Source organism: Gavia stellata, chromosome 8 (genome assembly GCF_030936135.1).
Source record: "Gavia stellata isolate bGavSte3 chromosome 8, bGavSte3.hap2, whole genome shotgun sequence".
Taxonomy (NCBI): Eukaryota; Metazoa; Chordata; class Aves; order Gaviiformes; family Gaviidae; genus Gavia; species Gavia stellata.
In genome coordinates this window covers 41,129,060-41,149,901 of record NC_082601.1, presented here as the reverse complement: position 1 = coordinate 41,149,901, position 20,842 = coordinate 41,129,060, and the positions used below count along the sequence as shown (strand labels likewise).

The 20,842-nt window shown below is 40.7% G+C and overlaps 1 protein-coding gene across 2 annotated transcripts in view; it reads left to right on the top strand.

Moving 5' to 3' along the window:
- Positions 1-20,842, top strand: part of LRRFIP1 (LRR binding FLII interacting protein 1) — a 101,951-nt gene that overhangs the window by 68,141 nt on the left and 12,968 nt on the right. For both annotated transcript variants that reach the window (XM_059820716.1, XM_059820715.1), the window contains exons 9-14: positions 1,321-1,377; positions 5,573-5,653; positions 6,912-6,956; positions 7,933-7,998; positions 11,629-11,706; positions 20,373-20,405. In XM_059820716.1, coding sequence (XP_059676699.1) covers positions 1,321-1,377; positions 5,573-5,653; positions 6,912-6,956; positions 7,933-7,998; positions 11,629-11,706; positions 20,373-20,405 — 360 coding nt within the window. The remainder of the gene's footprint in view (positions 1-1,320; positions 1,378-5,572; positions 5,654-6,911; positions 6,957-7,932; positions 7,999-11,628; positions 11,707-20,372; positions 20,406-20,842) is intronic.

The following is a 20,842-nucleotide window of genomic DNA, read 5'->3' as shown; positions in this document are numbered from 1 at the left end:
AGTGTAGTAATGAAAGGGGCAGTGAAGGTAATGGGTCTGCACGGTGCTGTTAAGGCAGCAAATGGAGTGTTGGCTTCGGTTGCTGAAGAGTTTCATTTTAACCATTCTTCAGGAAAGTGTTAGAGAAATTCAAGGAGCCTGAAAAAATCGAGTGAAAACTGGAAAGAAGCCAAGCTGTGTGAGAAGGCTATAGCAGTATTTCGAATCAGTTCTTCTTGAAAAAAGAAACTGGATGTTGGCCCTCCATTTGTGGTGATAATATTGCATTTCAGTAGAGAAGCTAAGCTTTTCCTGGAAGTTGGCTTTACCAGCTTGGGTTGAAACTGGTTTCTAAGTTAATTTGTTTAATTTTTCATGGAAGCGGCTGTATAGTACATGATAAATATTTTGCTTGGAAATTGATTCAGATTGGGGTTAGTGGATTTTCATTTCGGGAATGCATAAAAACTTGGACTTCAAAACTTAATTTGAATAGAAATTCTAATTAAATTTCCACTAAAAAAACACCCCAAATACAGAGTGCTTCCTCATTTTCGATGTTAAACCAGATCTCGTTGTGAAGTGATGCCAGAATAGTGAATTGCTTGAGAAATCGGAGCTTTTAATGGTATCGATTGAGGTGACCTTTGGGTCTATCCTCTTTTCTTCAACATCACCCTCTTTGTTTTTTCTCCTTTGAGAGAAAACATCTTAATAACAACAAGGCGGGTGTTGAGCGTGACAGAGGACAGCCGAACTGACTGAAATCTCTTCTTAGTCTTTGGACTGCCACACAAAATGTGGCAGGTGGTCACTGTCTGGGTTTAATTTTGATGTAATTGAATTTCTCAAATAGAAACTTAGAATTAATTCTTCTGCTACAATTTGCTGCTTTTTAATTGCTTAGCTGCCAGAGGTGTAGGTAACTACAGTGAAAAATTTCTTTTATTGTAGTCTCATCCTTGGTGTCCCCTTTTTGTCCTGTGTTCCCTTCACAGAACGTTTGAAGAGACAGGTGCCATAGTGCAGTAATAATAGGGGAAGCAAAAGTGTTTCTTAACAAGAAAAAAAAGGGGTCAAAAAAGGCAAGCAGAAGTATCCTTGACATTTTTGGCTGATTTGCAGGTAGTGACACACACACAAATGTTCATGTCCTCATGTGTGAAATCATGACCTAATCCTGCACTTCTCTTTCTGGTGTACCTTTGAAAAGTTCTGTCTCTGCCTTTGCTTTTCAAAAGTGATGACTTTGGCTAAAAATTCCCTTTTGGGTCTGCATCAATTTTTTTTCTCTCCTTTTTTTTTTTTTCCCCCTTCTTTTTTTCTTTCCTTCTATAACAGACCAATGGTTATGAGGAAGACGTGTATGGATCATCCCAGAGTAGAAAATCTAGCAGGGTTAGTAGATGATTTATATTGCTATAAAATCTATTGCTCTATTTAATGGGATTAAAGCTAATTAGCAAATTCTTTTCTGTGGTAAAGCAGGTTTTTCCTGTCTTGCATGTTGTGGGTTTTGCAGTTTGTCAGACACGGAGGTGCAGCCAGCAATAAGCTGTCTAAAAAAATAAAAAGAAATGAGGCCATGAGTGGGAAGGGAAGTCTCTGAATTTGGTACAAGTAGAATTTGGAATCCAGAACTGCTTAACTTGTGAAGAAAATGGGGGAAAAGTTAAATTGTGACAAGAAAGAGTTTGGCGGCACCCAGCATGGAGGATTTCCATGTGCTGGACAACAGAACGATTGTTTTCCAGCCTGTGCAGCGTGTTCACGTCGTGCTCTAACACTGAAACTCCCAAGCTTCACCTAGAATTTAGTCCATGTGTTGAGATTTGCACATGTAAAATAGACTTTGGATTTTGAAATTTCCCAAAATTTATGTTGTTTATTTGAAGTTTGCTTAACTAAATGCCTTTTTTTTTTTTTTCCCTTTATAAACTGTATCCTAGGATTTCTGGAAACTCCCACAGAGGTGAACAGCCAGTGCAAGTGTTACTACTTAGCTACTTAGCATTGATGTACTTTTATTTCTAGAAATATGCCTGTCGAAAAAAGCTTAATAATTAAACTCCATTGTGCGTATGTGGGTCACAATGTTCCCTTCTGTTCCAGCACAAGTGTTTTGTGTCAATTATAAGAATTAATTGTCCTGCTTTGTTAAATATTGGGGTTTGTGCAAATTATTTAAAGGTGTTGTCTCAAGCAGAGCCTCTTTGGGGGGCAGGGAGGGGAACTGTTTGGGGTTGGTTTTTTTTTCCCTTGTCTTTATTTTAACAAAGGCAGACAAAAGCTCTAAGCCTGTTGATCTTTATGCTATCAAGAAATTTAGTGGTATGCAGACTAAAGCTCTATGTTTAGAGGAAAAATAAACTACTTTTAAGACTCCATTTAGCTAAGTGTTTGAGCAATACATGCTAAAGATCAGATAGACTTCAGTGGGTTATTTTGTAAGCATGAAGTTAACCAGGCGCTTAGATAAATAGTGAAATGGGACCTTATATTTTATGTCTGTTTTAAATTGTGGCTTCCATATGGTTTTATGCATTTAGCTTGTATATATGGATAAGAGAGAATGAAATACTGTTGCTTAAACTGTTAAGAAAACAGTATGTCCTGTTGTTGGCACTCTTGCTGAACCGCTTGACAAGTTCAAGGAACTTTATTGTGCAGTGCTTCTGACAAATGACGTTCTTATTCTTTAATGACATACTCCAGAGCTCCAAGTACTGCAGGAAGAACAAAATATCTGTACAAAAGTCATCCAGGGAAAAGAAGTTGGTTGGTTTCCATTTAAATAATTTAAAATCATTTTGGTATTAGGGTTCATAGCATGGAACTTCAGCGTATGTAGAGCATACTACTGTGTCCTACTATGTCACTAGCTCCTTGCTGTTTCATTACTAAGTGCTGGCATTCACCTTTAGGAATACTCTCTCCAAAAACCCCAAACCAAACCATAAAGATTGTCAAAGTGACAAAGAAAAACTGAGAAGAGGCAGAGTTCTTCAGGTCAGCAAGGAAGTGAGATGAGTCTGTTGATAATAGTTGTTTCCAAAATAGGTGTCCAATTCTAAGTCCCAAAATGGAGCGATGTCCACATGAAGATCAGCCTTTGTACACTGTACTTGCAATATCACAGGTTGATTCCTTAAAAATTAATTATGTCGCGTGCGTAGGTGGTCCACGTGCGGATTACAAACTCCCTAGGGGGGAATGAAAGCAATTTCTTTAAGTTCAGTTCAGTGTGTTCAGATTTCTTTTCAATGAAAGTCTTATTGTACAAGCATTCAGGAAGAATGAGGCAGAAAGGGATCTAAATTTTTGAGGTTGACAATGATTTATCCTCAGTACGTACCTGTGGGTGTGGTGTCTTATCCACAGATCTGTTTGCCTGCAGTGACAGAAGTCCAGTGTCAAGAACAAACAAGTTTCTTTAATTTCCAACAGATCTCTCATTTGTAAATGAAGTTAACACCTACATAGTTTATAGTGATGATGCAAGGATTAGTTAGGGCTTGTAAGAAAGCTGAGTAATTGCTGACTACCAGAAGCAGGGTATCTTGGTTGTCTAGACCCCTGTAAGAAATGACTGGAGAAGTACGATGTTAGAGAATGGCTGTAAGAGGAGACTCTGGAGTATAGCAAAGAAGGTAGAGGCGTGGAGCTCTTTCAGAACAAAACTATTCGCACCAGCGTGCATGCACCCATGGGAAAATAAGGACTCTAAACAGTGTCTAGCAGGCTTTGAAAATACCTTTGCAACCCGGGTGCTGTTGCAGGGCTAGTTAGAGGAGACTGAGTGAGCACAGAAGTTATTTCAGGAAGGTGGGGATGTGGGCAGGTAGCATTTCCTCCCTGACCCTGCACGCTGGCTGCGGCAGCCTGTGCTCACTCCGAAGCACGCCTTCCTGCTGTAGCTTTATACCCTGCCAGCTTGGCTCGGGGCTGCATCCGTCCCTGGCAGGGCAGAGTAACTATTTATCACACTTTAGATGTGGTTTTAGGCTGCCGTTTTTCTGTAAATAAGGAAAATATAAAGTCTTCCTAGTATGCCTGTTTTTTTTCTTGAGTCCTTTGGTTCTGTGAGATGCATAATGTCTTATGTATGGATTTCCAATCTGCATTGAAAACAGACCTTGATTTGCAAATTTAAATATCCCTCCATGTTAAAAACAGCTGTTTATAGCAAGTTAAGTTGTTCATAATATATTGTTGCATGCTCCTAAAGCTTTTGGGAAGCCAAAATACTGAGTTCCACTCAGTATTATAAATATCCTGCTGCTGTCAGCCTTCCTCCACCTTGGCAGCCCTACGTGCCAGCTTTGTGTTGAAGCATTTGCGCAGTGGAAATTCTCACAGATAATACATGACAGGAGAAAAGCTGAGCTGGCACCCTGCACTCCAGTACAGATGCCAGGGGGAATGAATGGAGGTGATGTATATCACACCAGATAAATAAGGTAGTATTTTGGAGGGTGAGGGTGACTTTAAGTGCACTGGACTTGTCAGTCAGTCACTATTGGTACTTTTGGTATTTAACTTGGAGTTGAATTAAGATCTCCCCATTCTTGGGGAGACCAAATAGGTGGACCGAAAGCGCAAGGTTGGCTAGATGGTAGGTAGGAAGCTGCATAAAAGAAGGTGTTTAGTTTAGACAGTCTCACTTCTTACAGAAAAGTTTTCTTTGAATTTTATCGGAGAGTGGGCTGCTTGCTTTTCATGATGGGCACATCCAACAGTTTTGGGCCCTGGCTTTGGTCTCTGTCTCCCAGGAGAGTTGTCCTGACACCACCTCCTGCATCTCTTGTGGGTTTAGCTTATAGGGCATAAACTCCTCAAGAGTTCAGAAGGAAGCTGGCCTCCTCTCTGACCAATACATTTTCCCAGTGCTTGATGGGCAGTGGCAATCCACTCTTGTCTGCAGCGGTGGGACTGCGCTTGCAAAGAAATAAATCCTCTAAGGCCAGGAGCCTGGGTTTTTAGGTATGAAGCTGTGATGCAGCCGTTTATTCTGAGTTTGAGCCTGGAAGCTAACATTTCCAGCATCTTGTAAACCACGTGTTGTCAGTTCTGTTTTACAGAAGCTGGAAGTATGTTGATAAATACAACTTCACTTAACTAGAGGTAGGATGAAACTTAGGTGCATGAACTACATACGTGCTTTTGGAAATGTGGTCCGTCCTCTCCCAAGTCCCATACAAACCGTGTCCTTGCAGCATGCTGTCTCGTTGGGTCATAGCAATGAGAAGGGATGAGAAAAAGTGAGGGTTTGAAGCCTTTTCAGTGGAAAATCAACCAAACGGGTATTTTGTGCATAAGATGTTGTAGGGATAGAGGAAAGGCCTTTTGTTTATTTAAAAAAAATACCTCCCTTACAAATGGAAAGGGCACACAATTTTCACACATCCTCACATCTTTAATGCAATTTTCTTAATACAGTTATCTCCTCTTTTTGCATCTATGACCCCTTTGACTCCTTGCTATTTGTAATCACCTAATTTACTTTTTGCTTCCCATTTAAAGGAATTTAGAAAATCCTCCATGTTACGAAGCTGAGTTCTCAAGGGGTTTTTTTTGTTTGTTCTTAATGCAGGCTTCGTACTACTCTGATCTGGGTCTTCACAACAGCAGCTACGCTTCCACATCTCAACCTTCTTCCCAAAATGGAAATTGGGTCTGTTGCCCTCTGGCTTTACCTAGCCTGGACTTGTTCTGACTTCATTTGGATAATACAACCTCTTGTACTTAGCAATGAATTTGGACCAATTGTCAAGAGTCTCTAGCTCTTTTTAGTAAAACTTAACAAAACCAAAACAGATCTTTTAAGGTTGGAGTGAGTAATGGAAAGCTGTTTTAAAATGAGCACAATTAGTTTTCCTTCGCTGCTCCTCCCTTTCCTACAGTTATTTTGTTTGCCTTTGGCCTCAGTTAGTCTGGAAAAATAAGGGAAATCTTAACTGAAGTTCTCTGTTCCATTTGAGGCAACTTCTCTGCTCGCCATGTCAGTCTAGCAAGCATAAGACCATCCAGTCTGCATAAAATGAAATCACAAACAAGTAATTCACAGACTGCTAGAAGAAAATCGCTGAAGCTTCAAAATCACCTGGGAGGTTGGATTGTCCTCTGCGTGTGGGCAGAGCTCAGCCAGTCCGGCGCTAGCAAAGCAGTGCTTGAGCAGTGGTCCGCAGCCTGTCCTGCCCGATGGGCAGCAGCACGGGGACATCGCCCGGTGCTTTGTGGTGGCTGGCGATGGGGACACCGCAGATGAGCGGGGTGACCTGCAGTGACGCGTTGCCCGCAAGCTGCAGGCTGGGGACCACTGCTGGAGTATCTCTTGCACTTAATTATGCCAGATACAGTATGTGCTCTCTGAACTTAATTGCTGCATCTTGTGAGTGATGGTTACTAACAGCAAAGTCATTTCTGGTGCTCTGACTTAAGTAGTGATAACTTTCTCCAGAATTATTTGGGTTTTCTCTGCATTTTTGCTTAATAATGAGATACACAAGAGATGATATTATAGGTGTGTGAAACACTTAAAATGTATATCTTAAAACACTTCTGTCTTTGTGCGTAGCTCTTTTTCTGGCTTTGGTTGAAGTGAGGAGAAACACCCTTTCTGGCTGCTATACACATACGTGTGTGAGACAATAACAACTTAACAACCTAAAATTAAATTATGCTGTTTTGCTTTTGCATACTGTCGTGTCCTCCCTTCCTGTAGGAAGTGCACGTGTCTGCTTGGTATTCTTAGTCTTTGGGACTTGAGATCTAATGCTTTTATGGCGCAGATGACTAATATTCTCTATACTGGGTTTCCTTCTGTTATAGTTTAATAATCCTTACCTCTTATCAAGATGGCTTATTCTGCTGTAGGCACCTTTTTATGTTTTATTTTCTATGCAAAACAGTTTTGTGCTTGTCTTCCTCAGCCTTCCTTGCTGTACAGTGATGCCCTGCCAGCCAGAAGTTACAGGGTTTGTTGTACTAATGCTCTAAACACAAGTACCGAAGCCACTCACCTTCAGCCATGCATATTTTGTCTCTTACCTCTGTAGTTCCTGTTGGGTCCATTTATTTCACACTCCGGTGTCTGATCCATCTGAATGCACGTGTTCAATGCTGTTTGTACAGACCTGGATTTGCTGATCCTTCCTTTTATTCCCGTTGGAACTGTGCAACCACTGCTCGTGGGGTTGTGAGGCTGCCGCAGACTTCTCTCTGGATGGAGACGGTTGTCTTCATTTTGGCGTATTACCTACAACATGCAGGAGCAGGCCAGAGAGAGGCAACATCAATTCTTTCTGGTTGCGCAACAACTGACAAAAATCTGTTTAAAAATTTTTGTTGCTAAAATTCACTTTTAAGAAGTTTAAAAATTAGCTTCTCTCTGATTTTATTATCAACACTTAAAGGTAAAGTTTCCTACTCCCTCTGTGTTTCCTGAGCCATACATTTATATGCTAAACTGGAGCCAGTCTTAGAATATGCATCTTCCTGCATTTTTACTAATTTAGTAAACTGGCTAGTAAGTGAAGTTCATCAGGTGTGAGTTTTTCCTCATATTTTTCCAGCACCAGAAATGAACGTTAAACAGATTTGAACAACTTAAGAATTGATGTAGCCGTTTTGTTGGTAGGCAATATAAACTGTTGAATTGATGACTGGGAGAACGGTTGGAAATGCATGACTGTGTGGTGGACTTGGAGGGGGGGGTGTGTGTGTCAGATTTTGCACGTGCCTTATGGCGTTTCCCAGCTCACCGACTTCAAGTTGTGTTAGATCTTCACTTGCATGTTGCTTGTGGTTGCGTACAGGAGATGTCCCTGTCCTTGCACATACTGCTCGATCCCCTACGTCCTTCGTGCTGCACCCTGTGAATTTTTAATGCTCCAGACTGAAACCAGAAACTAGGTCTGCCAGTCCTGTTCTGACTCTGTCTTTTAATTGTAGGCGTCTGTGTATGACGAGAGCGTTTACAGTGGGAGTCGTCGGTATAGTGCCTCTAGTTCTCGTGCTGTAAGATGTTTTCTGCATTTCCCTGTTGTCTTGTCTGTCCTCCAGTAACCTATGTGTACCAGAACACAGCCTTTTCTGGGCTGAGGAACATTTAAGATGGACTGTACGAGATTCATAGCCTGCTGCTGTAGGCAAAAGTACGAGCACTGTTTCCGTGAGCTTCCATGAAATAAGAAGTAGTGATTTATCCGCTGTTGTAACACCTGACCTCGTGCAGAACAGCTCTGGCTAGCACCAACAGAGCCCGGCGCTAGGCGCTTGCCTCTCCTGCGGCGAGGGGAATTCAGCTCTGCCTTGTACTTGGTTTGCAGATAAAACACCTTGGGAAGATGGTACATAAAGCCCCTTCCCTCACTGAGACTTAATTCTTCTTTTGAAAACTGAGAATAATACAGGTTTTCTTTTTTTAAAAAAAAAATTTTTTCACTTCCCCATTAGCACTTACCTGCTAGCATGAAGTAAAGGATTATTGTTGTGAATGTATGACTTGGTTTTGTTTCTTGGATTTATATTCTGTAGTAATGTCTCAGGCAAATTGTGACAATGTTTTCAAAATAGGTGCTCCTGTGAGCAGACAGCTTTGTCATTTATGGGGAGAGACAATATGAAGAATGACAATGTAAATTGTTTCCTTTCAAAAATGAGAGGTTGCAGGACTCAGTTTACAGATTAGAAGGCAGAAAATGCCTTCACCTCTTCCCAGATGGGGCCTCCATGTCATGGTGAGCATTTGGGCCAGGTGATACATCTGCTGCTGTTGTATCTGCCTGGGGAAAAAAAAAAGCCAGTCTGTTTTGATTTTTAAATTCTGCTCTGTGGGCCTACTATTTACTCTGTCTCTGATCTCCGTCACTGATTATCAAAAAACAAAAAAGCCCCAACAAATGAAAAAACACCACCTAAGACTAACAGAAAAAGCCTCAAGACAAAGCACTGATGTTAATTTAACCTTAAAAGTTACAATTTTATTAGCTTGGAGAAGGAAACAAACTTTCAAGAATGTTTACTAAGCCCTTGTTAGTCTGTAAAGGGCTATTCCATCCCCTTGCAATCACACTGACTCACTAGTTGGGCTGTGCATCTTGCTGCTACTGACATTAAGCTTCAAATTACTTTTTGTTTCACAGTTGTGCCTTGTTTTCATTCGTCTGCCTTGGAAAATTCATCGATACTTATCTGTTTGAACTGTTGCAGCAGCCTGCAATTCAGTGAATTTGCCACTTAGGCTGAGCTGGTTGTAGCCCTTTGTTTGTACGGGATGTGTTCTCCTGTTTGAGATAAGCCTCAAAGGTCCAGATGGTACACTTCTACTCTTGGGAGAAATAATTTGCGGTGGGCTCCGAACCCAAATGCTGTTTACAAGTCTTTCAGCCATTGTTCATGCCTTGAGCAGGGGACACTGAATAAAAAGCTGGTGCTTGTTCCCCTTCCTCCATCCCCATCCCACCCTGTGCCACAAGTACTCGGGAGCTTGCGTATAACCCAGCCTTCCCAGTTTCTGTTGCATGGTCACCTGTAGTAATGAGATTTGAAGTATGAGGGTTTTGCCTCAAAGGGAATGGCCTTGTCACAATTACCGAGTTATTTGTGGTTTAACGCCTCTGAAGCTTGTGGCGCTTTTCACACGTAGAAGATGTTCCATTTGGGTAGCTGTCCCCAAAGACTGTTTTTGGACGATCAGAGGATGGGTGAATGCAGGGAGCGAGGCTGAATCTGGCCGTGCTTGGTCTCAGCTGAGCAAGTGGCACTTACTTCCATGTTCTGCCCTGCAATACACACACAGCAACTATGGAATAAAAAGGTCCTGTGAAGCATTAATATGGGAGTCATCAGTGGTTAATACTTTTCCCTGTCACATGTTTCAAGTTTATTCTACATCCTTGTTATGTTAAATGTTAAACACCAGTGATGGTGCAAGGCTTCTGTGCTAGAACTACTTAATAAGAACCCAAAATCTAAATATTTACTTCGGTGCTTTTTGGTTTTAATTTGGGAATTGAAGTGGCTGTGATTGAAAATAGTTGTAAACCGTGTGCAACGCAGTTCTAAATTTTGCGTATTCTCATCTCTGAAACGAAGCAGTGGTTCAGGTGCATGAAGCCAGTGTCACCTCATTTAAGACATGCGAGGACACGTCTTGGTCACATTCTGCCCTGCTTCAGGGGCTTGCTAAGGGCTATGTACCTTGGAACATAATGCTTTGTGGTTAGTTACTAAGCTTATGGTTGTACTGTAGCTGGGGTTATTTCTAGCTTACCCTATTATCATTTATTAGTACTGTCAGCTTCATTTTCATTCAATACTATGCCACTTTCTTAGCGTGACTAATGATGCTGAAACAGGACTGTTCACCAATAGCTTGGTGAAGACCTGGCTGTCTCTGCAGCTGAGGAGTCCAGGGGATTCCTGTAGCGGCCAGGTGACTTAACAGGAGAAACCTTAAAAAAAGACAGAGTGCATGCATCTCAAAAGGAGGATAATTCTTTAGATTTCAGTGGTTTTGTATCTGAGGAACAGTCTTAAGCCCCTACAAAATAAACTCATAAAGGACCTTAGCAGCATAATTGGAGCTGCTGAGAAGAGCAGTTCCTCGTGCTTGTTGCTGTCCCTGAACTGCCTCTGCCCTTGTGTCGATACAAGCTTTTGCACGTGAAATTTGCAGACTGATATGCCTCTTTACAAAGGCTCTGTTCACAATTGCCTTGAAGTAGCAGCAATAGGAAAAATAACACGTCCAGTAAACCTCAAACATCTTTAATTCCTCTCTGTTCTGAATGTATCAAAAACTCCCTTTTATAGATGCTTATGTATCCGTTTACAAAGTACATCTAAATACAGGATTGAGTGTGAAGCTGCTACTCTGAAATCTGTGAAAATAGAGGGAATAAGTCTAAAATGCATTTCCAGAGTGAGTTTTAGTTCAGTTTCCCTGACACTTTTAACTTTCACTTCCCTTCTCTACTTCCACTGCATTATAACCTCTGGAAATAAAACAGCGTAGACACATTCTTTGTCCTTGTCAGCAAGAAGTCGGCCCTGTCTGGTCTGCATCATTGCTTAGATGTTTGCTTTTAAGAAGAACTAAAATACTTTCTTTGGCAGGAGATGAGGACTGCAGGTGCTGGAAAAGCAGGAAAGATACTCATGCTCTGAGATGGTCTCAGTTTTTACTTTAATCACCACGTAGATGGATGTTTCTTGCTTTGGTGTGTGGAGCACAGGTTCCTTTTATATTCGCACAATGTTGGAAATACGGGAAGAAGGCTTACTGGAGAACCTCAGAGCTCTTGAAGAGTAGTGGGATTGAGCCTTTTGTATAAAGACTGAGAGTTGTTTACTTGTGACTGGTATCTTAAGATATATAAACAAATCATTAGTATTCTGTCACTCTAAGAATTGAATCAAAACTCTGCTTGGTCCGTCAACTGGAATTATGGCTTGCCTTAATTTTTAAATTAACAGCTGAGGTGTCTGTTCCCTGACTTTCACTGCTATTCTTTTGTCCAGCTGCATGTAACCATTTTCGTAACTAACTTCAGGTGTAATGCTCTAAATCCTCTCTCGCTTCCCTTCCCGATTCTAATGCTTTTCTCTTTTCTGTGCTTGCTATTCTTGGTTTACCTGCGGCAGCCTTCCGACTACAGCTGCTACCTTGGGTCAGGATCTCGGGCATCCTCAAGAGCCAGCTCTGCTCGGGCCAGTCCAGTGGTGAGCTCCTCTATTTTTCTTTGTCCTTAAACTGTGTAATTCCTCTGTTCTTCAAGGTCTTTTTTGTACAAAGAGGTCACTGTCCCTCGTGAGACAGTTTCTTATGGTATTAATTGCACCTTCTGGGCAAGGCTTAAGGCGAAGAAGGGGTGAAACAGATGAGAAATTACAAAACCACAGTAATTTCTAAGCAGATGCACGCGTTTTTACAATAGAAGTACACTTTGGACTTAAGTGACAATGCTAAATTTTTTTCTAAGTTGGGCATAAAGGACATCAGCAAGGGTATTTTGAAAAAGACTGGGTTGTTGACGCTTGTGCCACATCTCCTTTGGTTATTAAAATCAGGAGTGTCTCAATCTTACTGCAGCATTCAAATAGTTTAGTTTCTCACTATTCAGCAGTATTTTGGTGTTGGGCTGCTGCGAGGCTGCAGGGCTATCCCGAGGTTGGGTTTGAACATATTTGTTGGACTGTGGATTACCAGGCACTGCAGGGTCTTTAGCACGGTGAAGTGCTGGAAGGATTACACGTACCCAGCGTGGCTCGCCATCGTGAATTCCCAAGGAGTCACGGCTGAGCAAGGCTCAAATGCTGAAGGCTTGTCCGACCCCTGTGACTGTAGTTGACCAAGACAAGACTTTCTCCCCTGCTTTTTACAGATATAAAGTAATTGTCTTCTGGTTTTTTTCAATGGCATATTGCTGCTTTCTCTTTGTGTTTGTTCCATTTTGCTGTTTACAACTCTGAATATCTTTCCTGATGAATTTCAGAGCAAGGCCTGGTAGCGTGGTGATAGTAGCAGAGTGCAATAGCATGTCTTTTAGAGGAAATGTGCAGCTTGCACTGCTATGGATTAGTAAACTAATCTGTAAGAACATCAATCTTCCATGGAGAATGAGTTTTGAAGTGTTCCACTGAGTTTCAGTAAACTGCCTTTGCTTCGTGGAAGCATTTCTCCTAGTGAAGTTTTAATGTGTTAGTTCTCCTGGGACTTGTCACATTATTACCTACTACATCCCCGAGGTACAAAGTGATGAGGAGGGTGAGATCGTAAATTAACACACACAACGTGCTTCTCTAGTCATAACATCCTGATGCCTTTGTTGCTCTGCTGAGGAGCTGAAACTTAATGCTGTAAATGTTGCCTTAAGGGCCAATTAAAAAGGAGTACCTCCGTAGTCAAAGAAGCTACCACAGCATGCAACATGGTAAGCCGCAACATGAACGTTTGGAGTGTTCCTCCTCAGTAAACACACATACTCTGCAGTAAGGAATTGCTTTGTATCTGATGTCCCCCGTCGTGCTGGGTCCCCCTTCAAACTTTGCCTGCGATGGGAAAACCTGTGTGCTATGGGGGTTTTCTCCCGTCATTAGAACTGTGCAGTAGGTCTGTCCTGGTGGGGGGGAAAGGTGCCTGAACCCTCCGCGCAGGGTTACTTCTTGTCATCAGGCAGGGAATAGGCGAGCCTTTTGATCCTCAGGCGAGCCCTCTCCTTCTAGGTGAGGAAGAGCTGAATGAACTGGCTGGAGCAAAAGAAAGGAACTGATAGAATAGACCTATGTGATCTAAGTATTGGTGTTTCTTAAAGACAAGGTTACATCCACTTTTTAAAATAATGATTTTTCTTTTTTTTTTAAAAAGGATTTTCATCAGATAATGTATGGCAGCCGGTGAGCTATAAATAAATCAGTATTTTAATTAGTCCCTGAATCTGAGTCCCTGAGCTATGACGTCTTGCAGTATATATCTTACCTTAGTAGTACTTCTTAAATGGCTTTGCAAACTGAATTTCAGTTATCCCCAAAGCAAAAAATAATCAGAATAACCAGGGATTCCATTAAAGTGCTTTACGTGTAAGAATTGGGTACCCATACATTGATGTTGGTTTCCATTATGTGTTTTTCGTATGCAGTCTGAGTCATTCGTGCAAGTTGCTTACAGTAATCACAAAAAGCAGCTTGCCCCTCTTGGGAAGTACAGGGGATTTTGTGTCTTTTAATTCCCTGCTTACACTTAGCACTGTTTGTATGCAAGCGGCTGGAGGTGGTTAGCTGTGTCAGCACCGACGCTGGAGAGGTGCCAAGCTGAATCTGCTCTGCAAGGAGACAACAGGCACTTTCAAATTTATATATTTATTTTTTTAATTAGTGGTTTATTGCAGAGTGCGAAGAGCTTCCGTTATTTCCGTGGCCTTGAAGAAAAGCTGAGAGTTAACGCCATTGTGGGTCTAAAAGGCACCACTGCAGGGGCTTTGCTTTTCCTAACGCAAGGTAGTACAAACCTTGTTAACAGGGTGGCGTTGCTCTTAAAAGTTCTAATTACTACACGAGGTCAATGCAGTAGCACCTTGTAATTATTTTTTTTTCTTTTTCTTTTTTTTCTGTATTAGGCAGACAGTGCCTTTTCCTGTAACTCACAGTAAGGAATCACTTGCCTTGCCTTTTACTAACAGAGATTTCAAGGTGTTTTGATAACATTTCCAGTTGTGTACTTGATCTTGGCAGTAAAGATGCTGAAACAGAGCCCTGTCTTCTCAGTGGGCTTAACAGTCTATCGCTTCCACTCGTACATTCCTGAAATGTCATCTGCTTGGACTTCCTAAAGGAAGAATAAAAATCTCCTTGGACGGTGGTGGTAACTTAGGAAAAAAGTGGTTGCTTTTGTCTCTATCAGTAGTCTACGTGAGAACTGTTTTAATATTGCTAACCCCCAAAACCAAGTTGTTCCCTGCCTTAATGTATTGAGCCATATGCTTTCTTGATTCTGCTTTATATATCTTATGGCATTTATACACGTCAAGATTTGATTCCCAGCTTGCTTTTTAAGTGGCTGGCGGAGGAGGAAGGAAAGGGGAGTATCTGTTGGGTTGAAAAGCTGAGTTTCCAGCATGTTTATGTCACTTGAGAGTGTGATAGTTTACAAAATCCATGTGCTGTAATCATGAGTGCTTAACACTGAAGTTAAATATGATTTTCTTACGATTATGGGCATTATTAAGCAGAAGAACAAAATTGAACTGTTCCCAAGCCTGGTAACTATCATGAAAAATTATATATTGAGAACGGAGAATGATTCAATTTAACTTTCTAAATTAAAGTGTAGAATATCTTGTTACTGCAGCCCTTAAATCTTTTCTCAGCATTTTGTTTCCCCCTTCTATCACTGTTCATTAAACAGTGAGCAAAAAGGGACAGTAGTTTTCCTGCTGCGCACAGCTTTGCCAGCTTGCGTTCTCATTTGTGTTATGATGTTTGTAATACAGTAAAAGCCAGGGAGATATTTAAACACAACATGTCAATATTTATTTGTCTTTGTATGTATTTTTAAGTCTTCAGTATATCTATGTGAAGTTTGCCGTTTGATTTTTTTTTGACGCAGTGAGTAAACACTTTTCCCATTATCCCCACTAGTAATTATTGTCTGCTGTCCTTGCAGTTACTGCAGATATGCAAATGTGTCATGTTTAATATTAAAGCATTATACTCACTATAAAGTACAGATCTTAAGACTCCCAAGAGCAAACATCAGTCCTCTCTGCAGAGATGGAGTTAAATCTTGTGCCTGAGCTAATGGCATGTTTTGGCTGAAATGGGCTTTTTAAATATGAGTTGCTGGAATTTTTGTTTTTTAAAAATGAATAAACTACTAGTGAAAAGCAATTATTTATACATTTAAAACAGACTCAGAATGCAATAGTATTTATCTGAAGACTTTCTGAGCAAAGGAAGGCAAAATAATAGGAGAGGGCACATTTTGCTACCCTGGGAAGATGATCTTTCATATGAACGCTCTCCTTTCTTGCGGCGTCTTAGACGGCGGGCACCAGCAGTCGGCACGCAGCCTAGCCAGGGGGCCGTTGCCGACAGCAGCGTGATCGTATGAAGTGCAAGACTGAAAACGTGAGTGTGCAGTCCTCAGGTCATACATTAATGCACAGTTGTGAATAGCTTTGTTTCATTTGATGAAGCTTACCCTATTTCTGGTGAGAACGTAATGAAGACAGTCAGACTTAATTTTCATGGAAGCAGTTATCAGCGTGCTCAAGCTTTGCCTTCTCTCCTCTGCACTGACAGATTTACGGTAGGCTGGTGTCCTAGCCCAGCCACTGACACTCTGCGTGTGTTTTCGACCTCTCCGGAGCGAGGATTTGCTGCAGCGCTGACTTGCGTTTCAGAGACTGATAAGTTTGTTTAAGCAATGACGTTTGGAATAACACTCATTCCTGAGCAAGGATACTTCTGACAAATCCACTTTAGACCTGACAAAGTTCAGCAGTGGTTTTTCCCTGCTGACTTTTAAAGGCTTATTGCTAATTGCTAGTGTTAAGGTGGCTCTCACTGGAAAAACATGCAGGAACTCTCTGTGTTACTGCCTGCCCCAGTCCAGCTGTTCAAACTGGTAAGATGGGGATTGTAGAAGGGGTTAGATGAGAAATTTCTTTGGTGTGGGCCGTATTTCCATTTCAAACTGTGCTGTACTATTTTAAGAGCAGGAAATGATCTTAATTTGATTTGTCACCAAAAAAATCCCCTTGCTTTTACGAAGAAGTTGATCTAAGTGCAAGATCTTAGATAGAGCTGAGCAGTGACAGTCAGGTACTGAACACGCTGAAGTTGTTCTCATACCCGAGGGTGGCATGCGGTGCTACCCAACTGCAAGCGTTTCCTATTTCCCTTCCTCTCTAGCCTTGTTTAGCAGGCTGGAACCTGGAAATTGTGCCTTAGTCCTGATTCCTCCATCGATTTAAAGATCTGAATAACATTTTTTTCTCTTTACTTGCAGCTGGGGTGTGATGCTTAACTGTCCCGGGGTCTTTTCAGCAGGTGTTGGAAACTCGTCTTGTTGGATGCACTGTGATAGTGCTGCGGGGGCTCTAATTTTGGCCCGGACACTCAGCGGTGGCAAAGAGCTTCAAGGGTTAACCTCCTAGTTGACTGCGGAGTAGAGAGAAATACTTTTTCAAACATTATACGAAAATGTTTTTATTATCTACAAAAAATAGGCAATATAGCCATATATAGGCTTGTGGGATGATTTTGCTCTTGTTCAGTTTCCAGCTGCGGTAATCCTCTGATATTGCTGACATTTTTGTAACATGGCTCTGGATTTATTCCGAAATAGCTGTCAGAAGAGGCTGAACTCTGATCCCATTGTACTTACTTTGCAGACAGCAACCTATTCCCCTTGCCAAAACAAAGATGTGTGTGCTGGAGTTCCTCGGAAAATTACTTCCTTTTCCTGCTTTTTTACGCACTCAAGTACAAATTGCCCAAATTGTTGGTGAAGAGGAAGGGAATCTGTGATTACAGACACACCCATACCCTCGTGGAAATGAAAAATGGTATAGTGTTCTAGAAATAAAGGTCTAGTATCATTAGGTGAATTCCTCTTTAGATTTCCTCTTCTGGTAAGTATTCTGTTAGTCCTTCATATTTTTATGTGGAAAAGTCCCAAAGCCAGGATATTTGTATGAAGGGCTATGCTGAGCATAGTACTGTGAAGGTGGAGAGGTTGTTTTCAGTCTGTTTAATTATTACACTGTTCTTTATTGAATGATAATACAGAAGGTAACTATTTTGGGCAAGAATTTTGTGCAACTTCAAATAAAAATAAACATTTTTTTTTCTGACCTTTCTCTGATTTCTTACTGGATCGAATGCCAAAGGGCTTGTCAGGGACCGGGTGAAGGCTGAAAACCTGGAGTTCCCTCTGGTGGCGGAGTGCTGTTGGAAAGCAGGATTCATCCTTTTTAAAGGAGTGAGACTGTGAACACATTAATCTAAAGATGAGCAGAATGAAAACTCTATAAAATATTCATGTAAAATAGACTTCTGCCTTTCTACAAGACATTCTTCACACCTTTTGGTGTATCACTGCCACGTAACCGTACAATTAAATGCTGCTTGTTTCAGACTGACTTTTTGCTTAGAAAAGTATTGTGTAGCAGGAGGCATCTTTGTAACGAAAGGATATGATGTTAGAATGAGACACTGGCTTTTCTCAAAACAGATTAAATTTTTAAATGTTAATATTTAAATAAATGGGCAGTGGCGATTACTGGTTTTGAGGAGAAAATGCACTCAGTGTTCCATTCACGTCACCAAATGGGTATGTGTATTAGGGCATCACTAGGGAAAATGAAGTCTCCTGTATTTTTATTTTTTTAAACCACCCCAATTTTAGAAGTTACTTAATAGCTTTAATAATTAAAGGTTATGCTGCCTCAGAGAATTATTAAAGATTGTTTTGCAATAAATGTGAAGCAAGCTTCACAGGTGTGGTTATGAGTGCTCTGAGTAGAAATGTCCACCGTATGCCTATCTCTCACCACATTGTCTTCAACATTTTCCCCTTTGTAAATGAAAGCTTTTATTTGACTCATGTGATGCATCATTAAAACAATATCAAGATATGCTCCCTTCTTTCTCTTATTAAAAACTGAGGTTGCACATTTTTTCAGAAAATAGAGCACATTCTGCAAATGGCTTAAGGAAAATAATATTTTGAGTTGTGCCCTGAACCCATAAGGTAGACTTTGCCACAGGCTGTACATAAATTTCTGGAGGTAGATTGTGTGTGTGTGCGTGTGTACACTAATCTTTGGTAAGACACGAGTATTTACACTGCCATAACTGTCTCGGTAAACAACAACATAGTGTTTGGCTGGGCTAGAGGGCTGCTGATAGACCACTTGGAGCTGTCTGGCGTGAAAATAATAGGCTGTTTGTAAAAGTCAGTCCGTCTTGTTTATTGGGTCTGAACTGAAGTATCTGCCTTCATTAGTGACCTTCTCTTACTGCATCCAAATTCAGAGAGGGTTTTTTCCCCTAAGTACTTTGTGTATTCGGTGTCTCTGCAAAGTTTATGTCTAGTGCCTTAAATCTGGCTTATTTTACTTTAAAGCCTAAGTCTTAAATTTTCGTAATGTGAATCATAGGGGATGTATGTTATGAGACGTGTTGTCAGTGTGAAAAGCTGATTTGTAATAGGTACCTCTCAGTTCTGGGATTATATTTTTCACAGGGTACCACGGGCAATGTGAAAAATAACAAGTGGGATCATCCACACATTACTCTGTCTAATTCAAAGAAAAAAACTATGCTGAACATGAACTCATGGGAAAGACAGGATTTTTTGAGCGTGTTTTCAATTAAACTTATCAACTTAACCTCAACTATTCCCTACCTTCCCCTGAAACAGATCTCTCCTGATTTTTTTTTTTTTTTTTTTTTTCCAAATTGCTTCCAAAAAATTATTCCCTTTGACTCAGGCTCTTCATCTGAGGAAGCCATTAATTTTCTAGAAGTCTTCTGGGAAAACATCTTGATTGTGATGCTGAATGTTTCCAGAAGAAGTTGACATGTTCAGGACATTTGGAGTTGTGCTGAGCTTTTCCTTTCATGCAGTCCTTTTACACTTAGATCCATTTTAGATGGAGATACTTATAAAAAGATTCTGTTTTGAAATGCCTCCCCCCCCCCCCCCCCCCATCAATAGCAAAGTGAATCATGACAAAACACTTGATTTTAAACTTCTGCTGTTGGGAACTTGTGTATCTTGTTTGGTTTCAGAGCAGGAAAAAGTGATAGGATTGTTCCCATCAAGGAAAAAAAAATCTGCCCGGGTTGTATGGGGCTTTCACCCTGTAACTTACTTTTAAGCTTTTAGGTTGTCTATCCATGGTAATTTTCTGTATTCCTAAATGCTACTTTGGCTCTGATTTGTTTCTTCTAGACTAGTTGTAGTGCAGGATCTCTCTGCTGAATCAGTAAATTCCAGTGAAGTATTGAAACAAAAAATGGGCTGTTTGTTTAGACTTTGAACTGGTCCCTGATATTTGACTTGAGGGTCAGTATTTGTAGTCTCAGCCTTACTTGGATCTTCACTTGAAATCACAGTCACCTTTTGTCTTGAGTGGAGAACACTTAGCAGGGAGTTTAAGCTTTAGAGTTCTTCTTTCATTCTTTTTCTCCCCACAATACAGTCCTTCAAGTCTAACTTGGTACGTTGCTTTTTGGAGTCGGGGAGGATGTGCTGGCAGGCTTCAGAGGTAGCTTATATGTTAGTTAAGGTCCAGAAAACTGTAGCTACAATAAGCTATTTTGGTCATGAAATCTTTTGATCTTTCAATTAAAAACTTAACCTCTCTGCTTAAGTAAATTGCTATTTTGGGTTTATTTGAGGCATATTTTTAAATTGTTCTAAAATAATAGGAGTAGGTGCATATGTCAGCACAGCACTTGCATACAGCTGTTTTTATGTCCAAGGAAAGACATCTGGGGCTTGGAGGTCATGCCCTTTGCATTCTTGCATTGTTAACTCATAGACTGAGTGCCATCTTCATGTTTGAAACATCGTGAGGCAGAATATAGGAAAAAAAACGTATTCCTCTGTCTTACTTAATAGACCAAATAGTTTTTTATCAATAAGTATATTCCACTTAATTACATACTGCTTAGAAATTTGAGGTGAATTGTCCAGCCTTGTGCCCTGAGATGCCAGCCAGGACACCGCTCTTCTGAGCGACCAGGCTGCTTTTTGAGTGGATAGAAATTGCTAATGAAAAGTCTTTTACAGGTTTAAGATTTCCCTTTCTGATATCTGAACTGCCTTCACTTGTCCATTATTGTCTAACATTTCCTTCTAAATCTTTGTTTTACAGATTGAGGAAAGGCCAGAAAAAGACTTTGAGAAGGTAAGAAGGATGTTGTGGATTATTCTGACAATAGGGCTTTTTTCACATTCTTTTTGGTAGGTGGAACTCACAGTGAGTGTACAGAAATGTATAAAATCCATTGCGGGGCAAAAATGTGAGTTGTTGGAGCCTTCTACTACTATGTTTTTGAAGACGAACTTTTCAATCTCTAGTCATTCAAATGTTAAGTAGTTGACCTTCAACGGCAGTTGGCTGAAATGGCTTTAGGCTGAGCCACAGGAATACTGTGTTTGTTTATTAGATTTTAATTATGGTACTGTGTAAAAATAAATAAATAATAATTAAAAAAGAGGCGGATACTGCAGTAGTGAGAAATTGACTTAATGCAGAACCCTCAGTATAGTAAACCAGTTAATGTGGCTACTGCTGCAGAGTAGATAAATATCTATCGGAGGCAGAAAAGAGCATCCACAAAA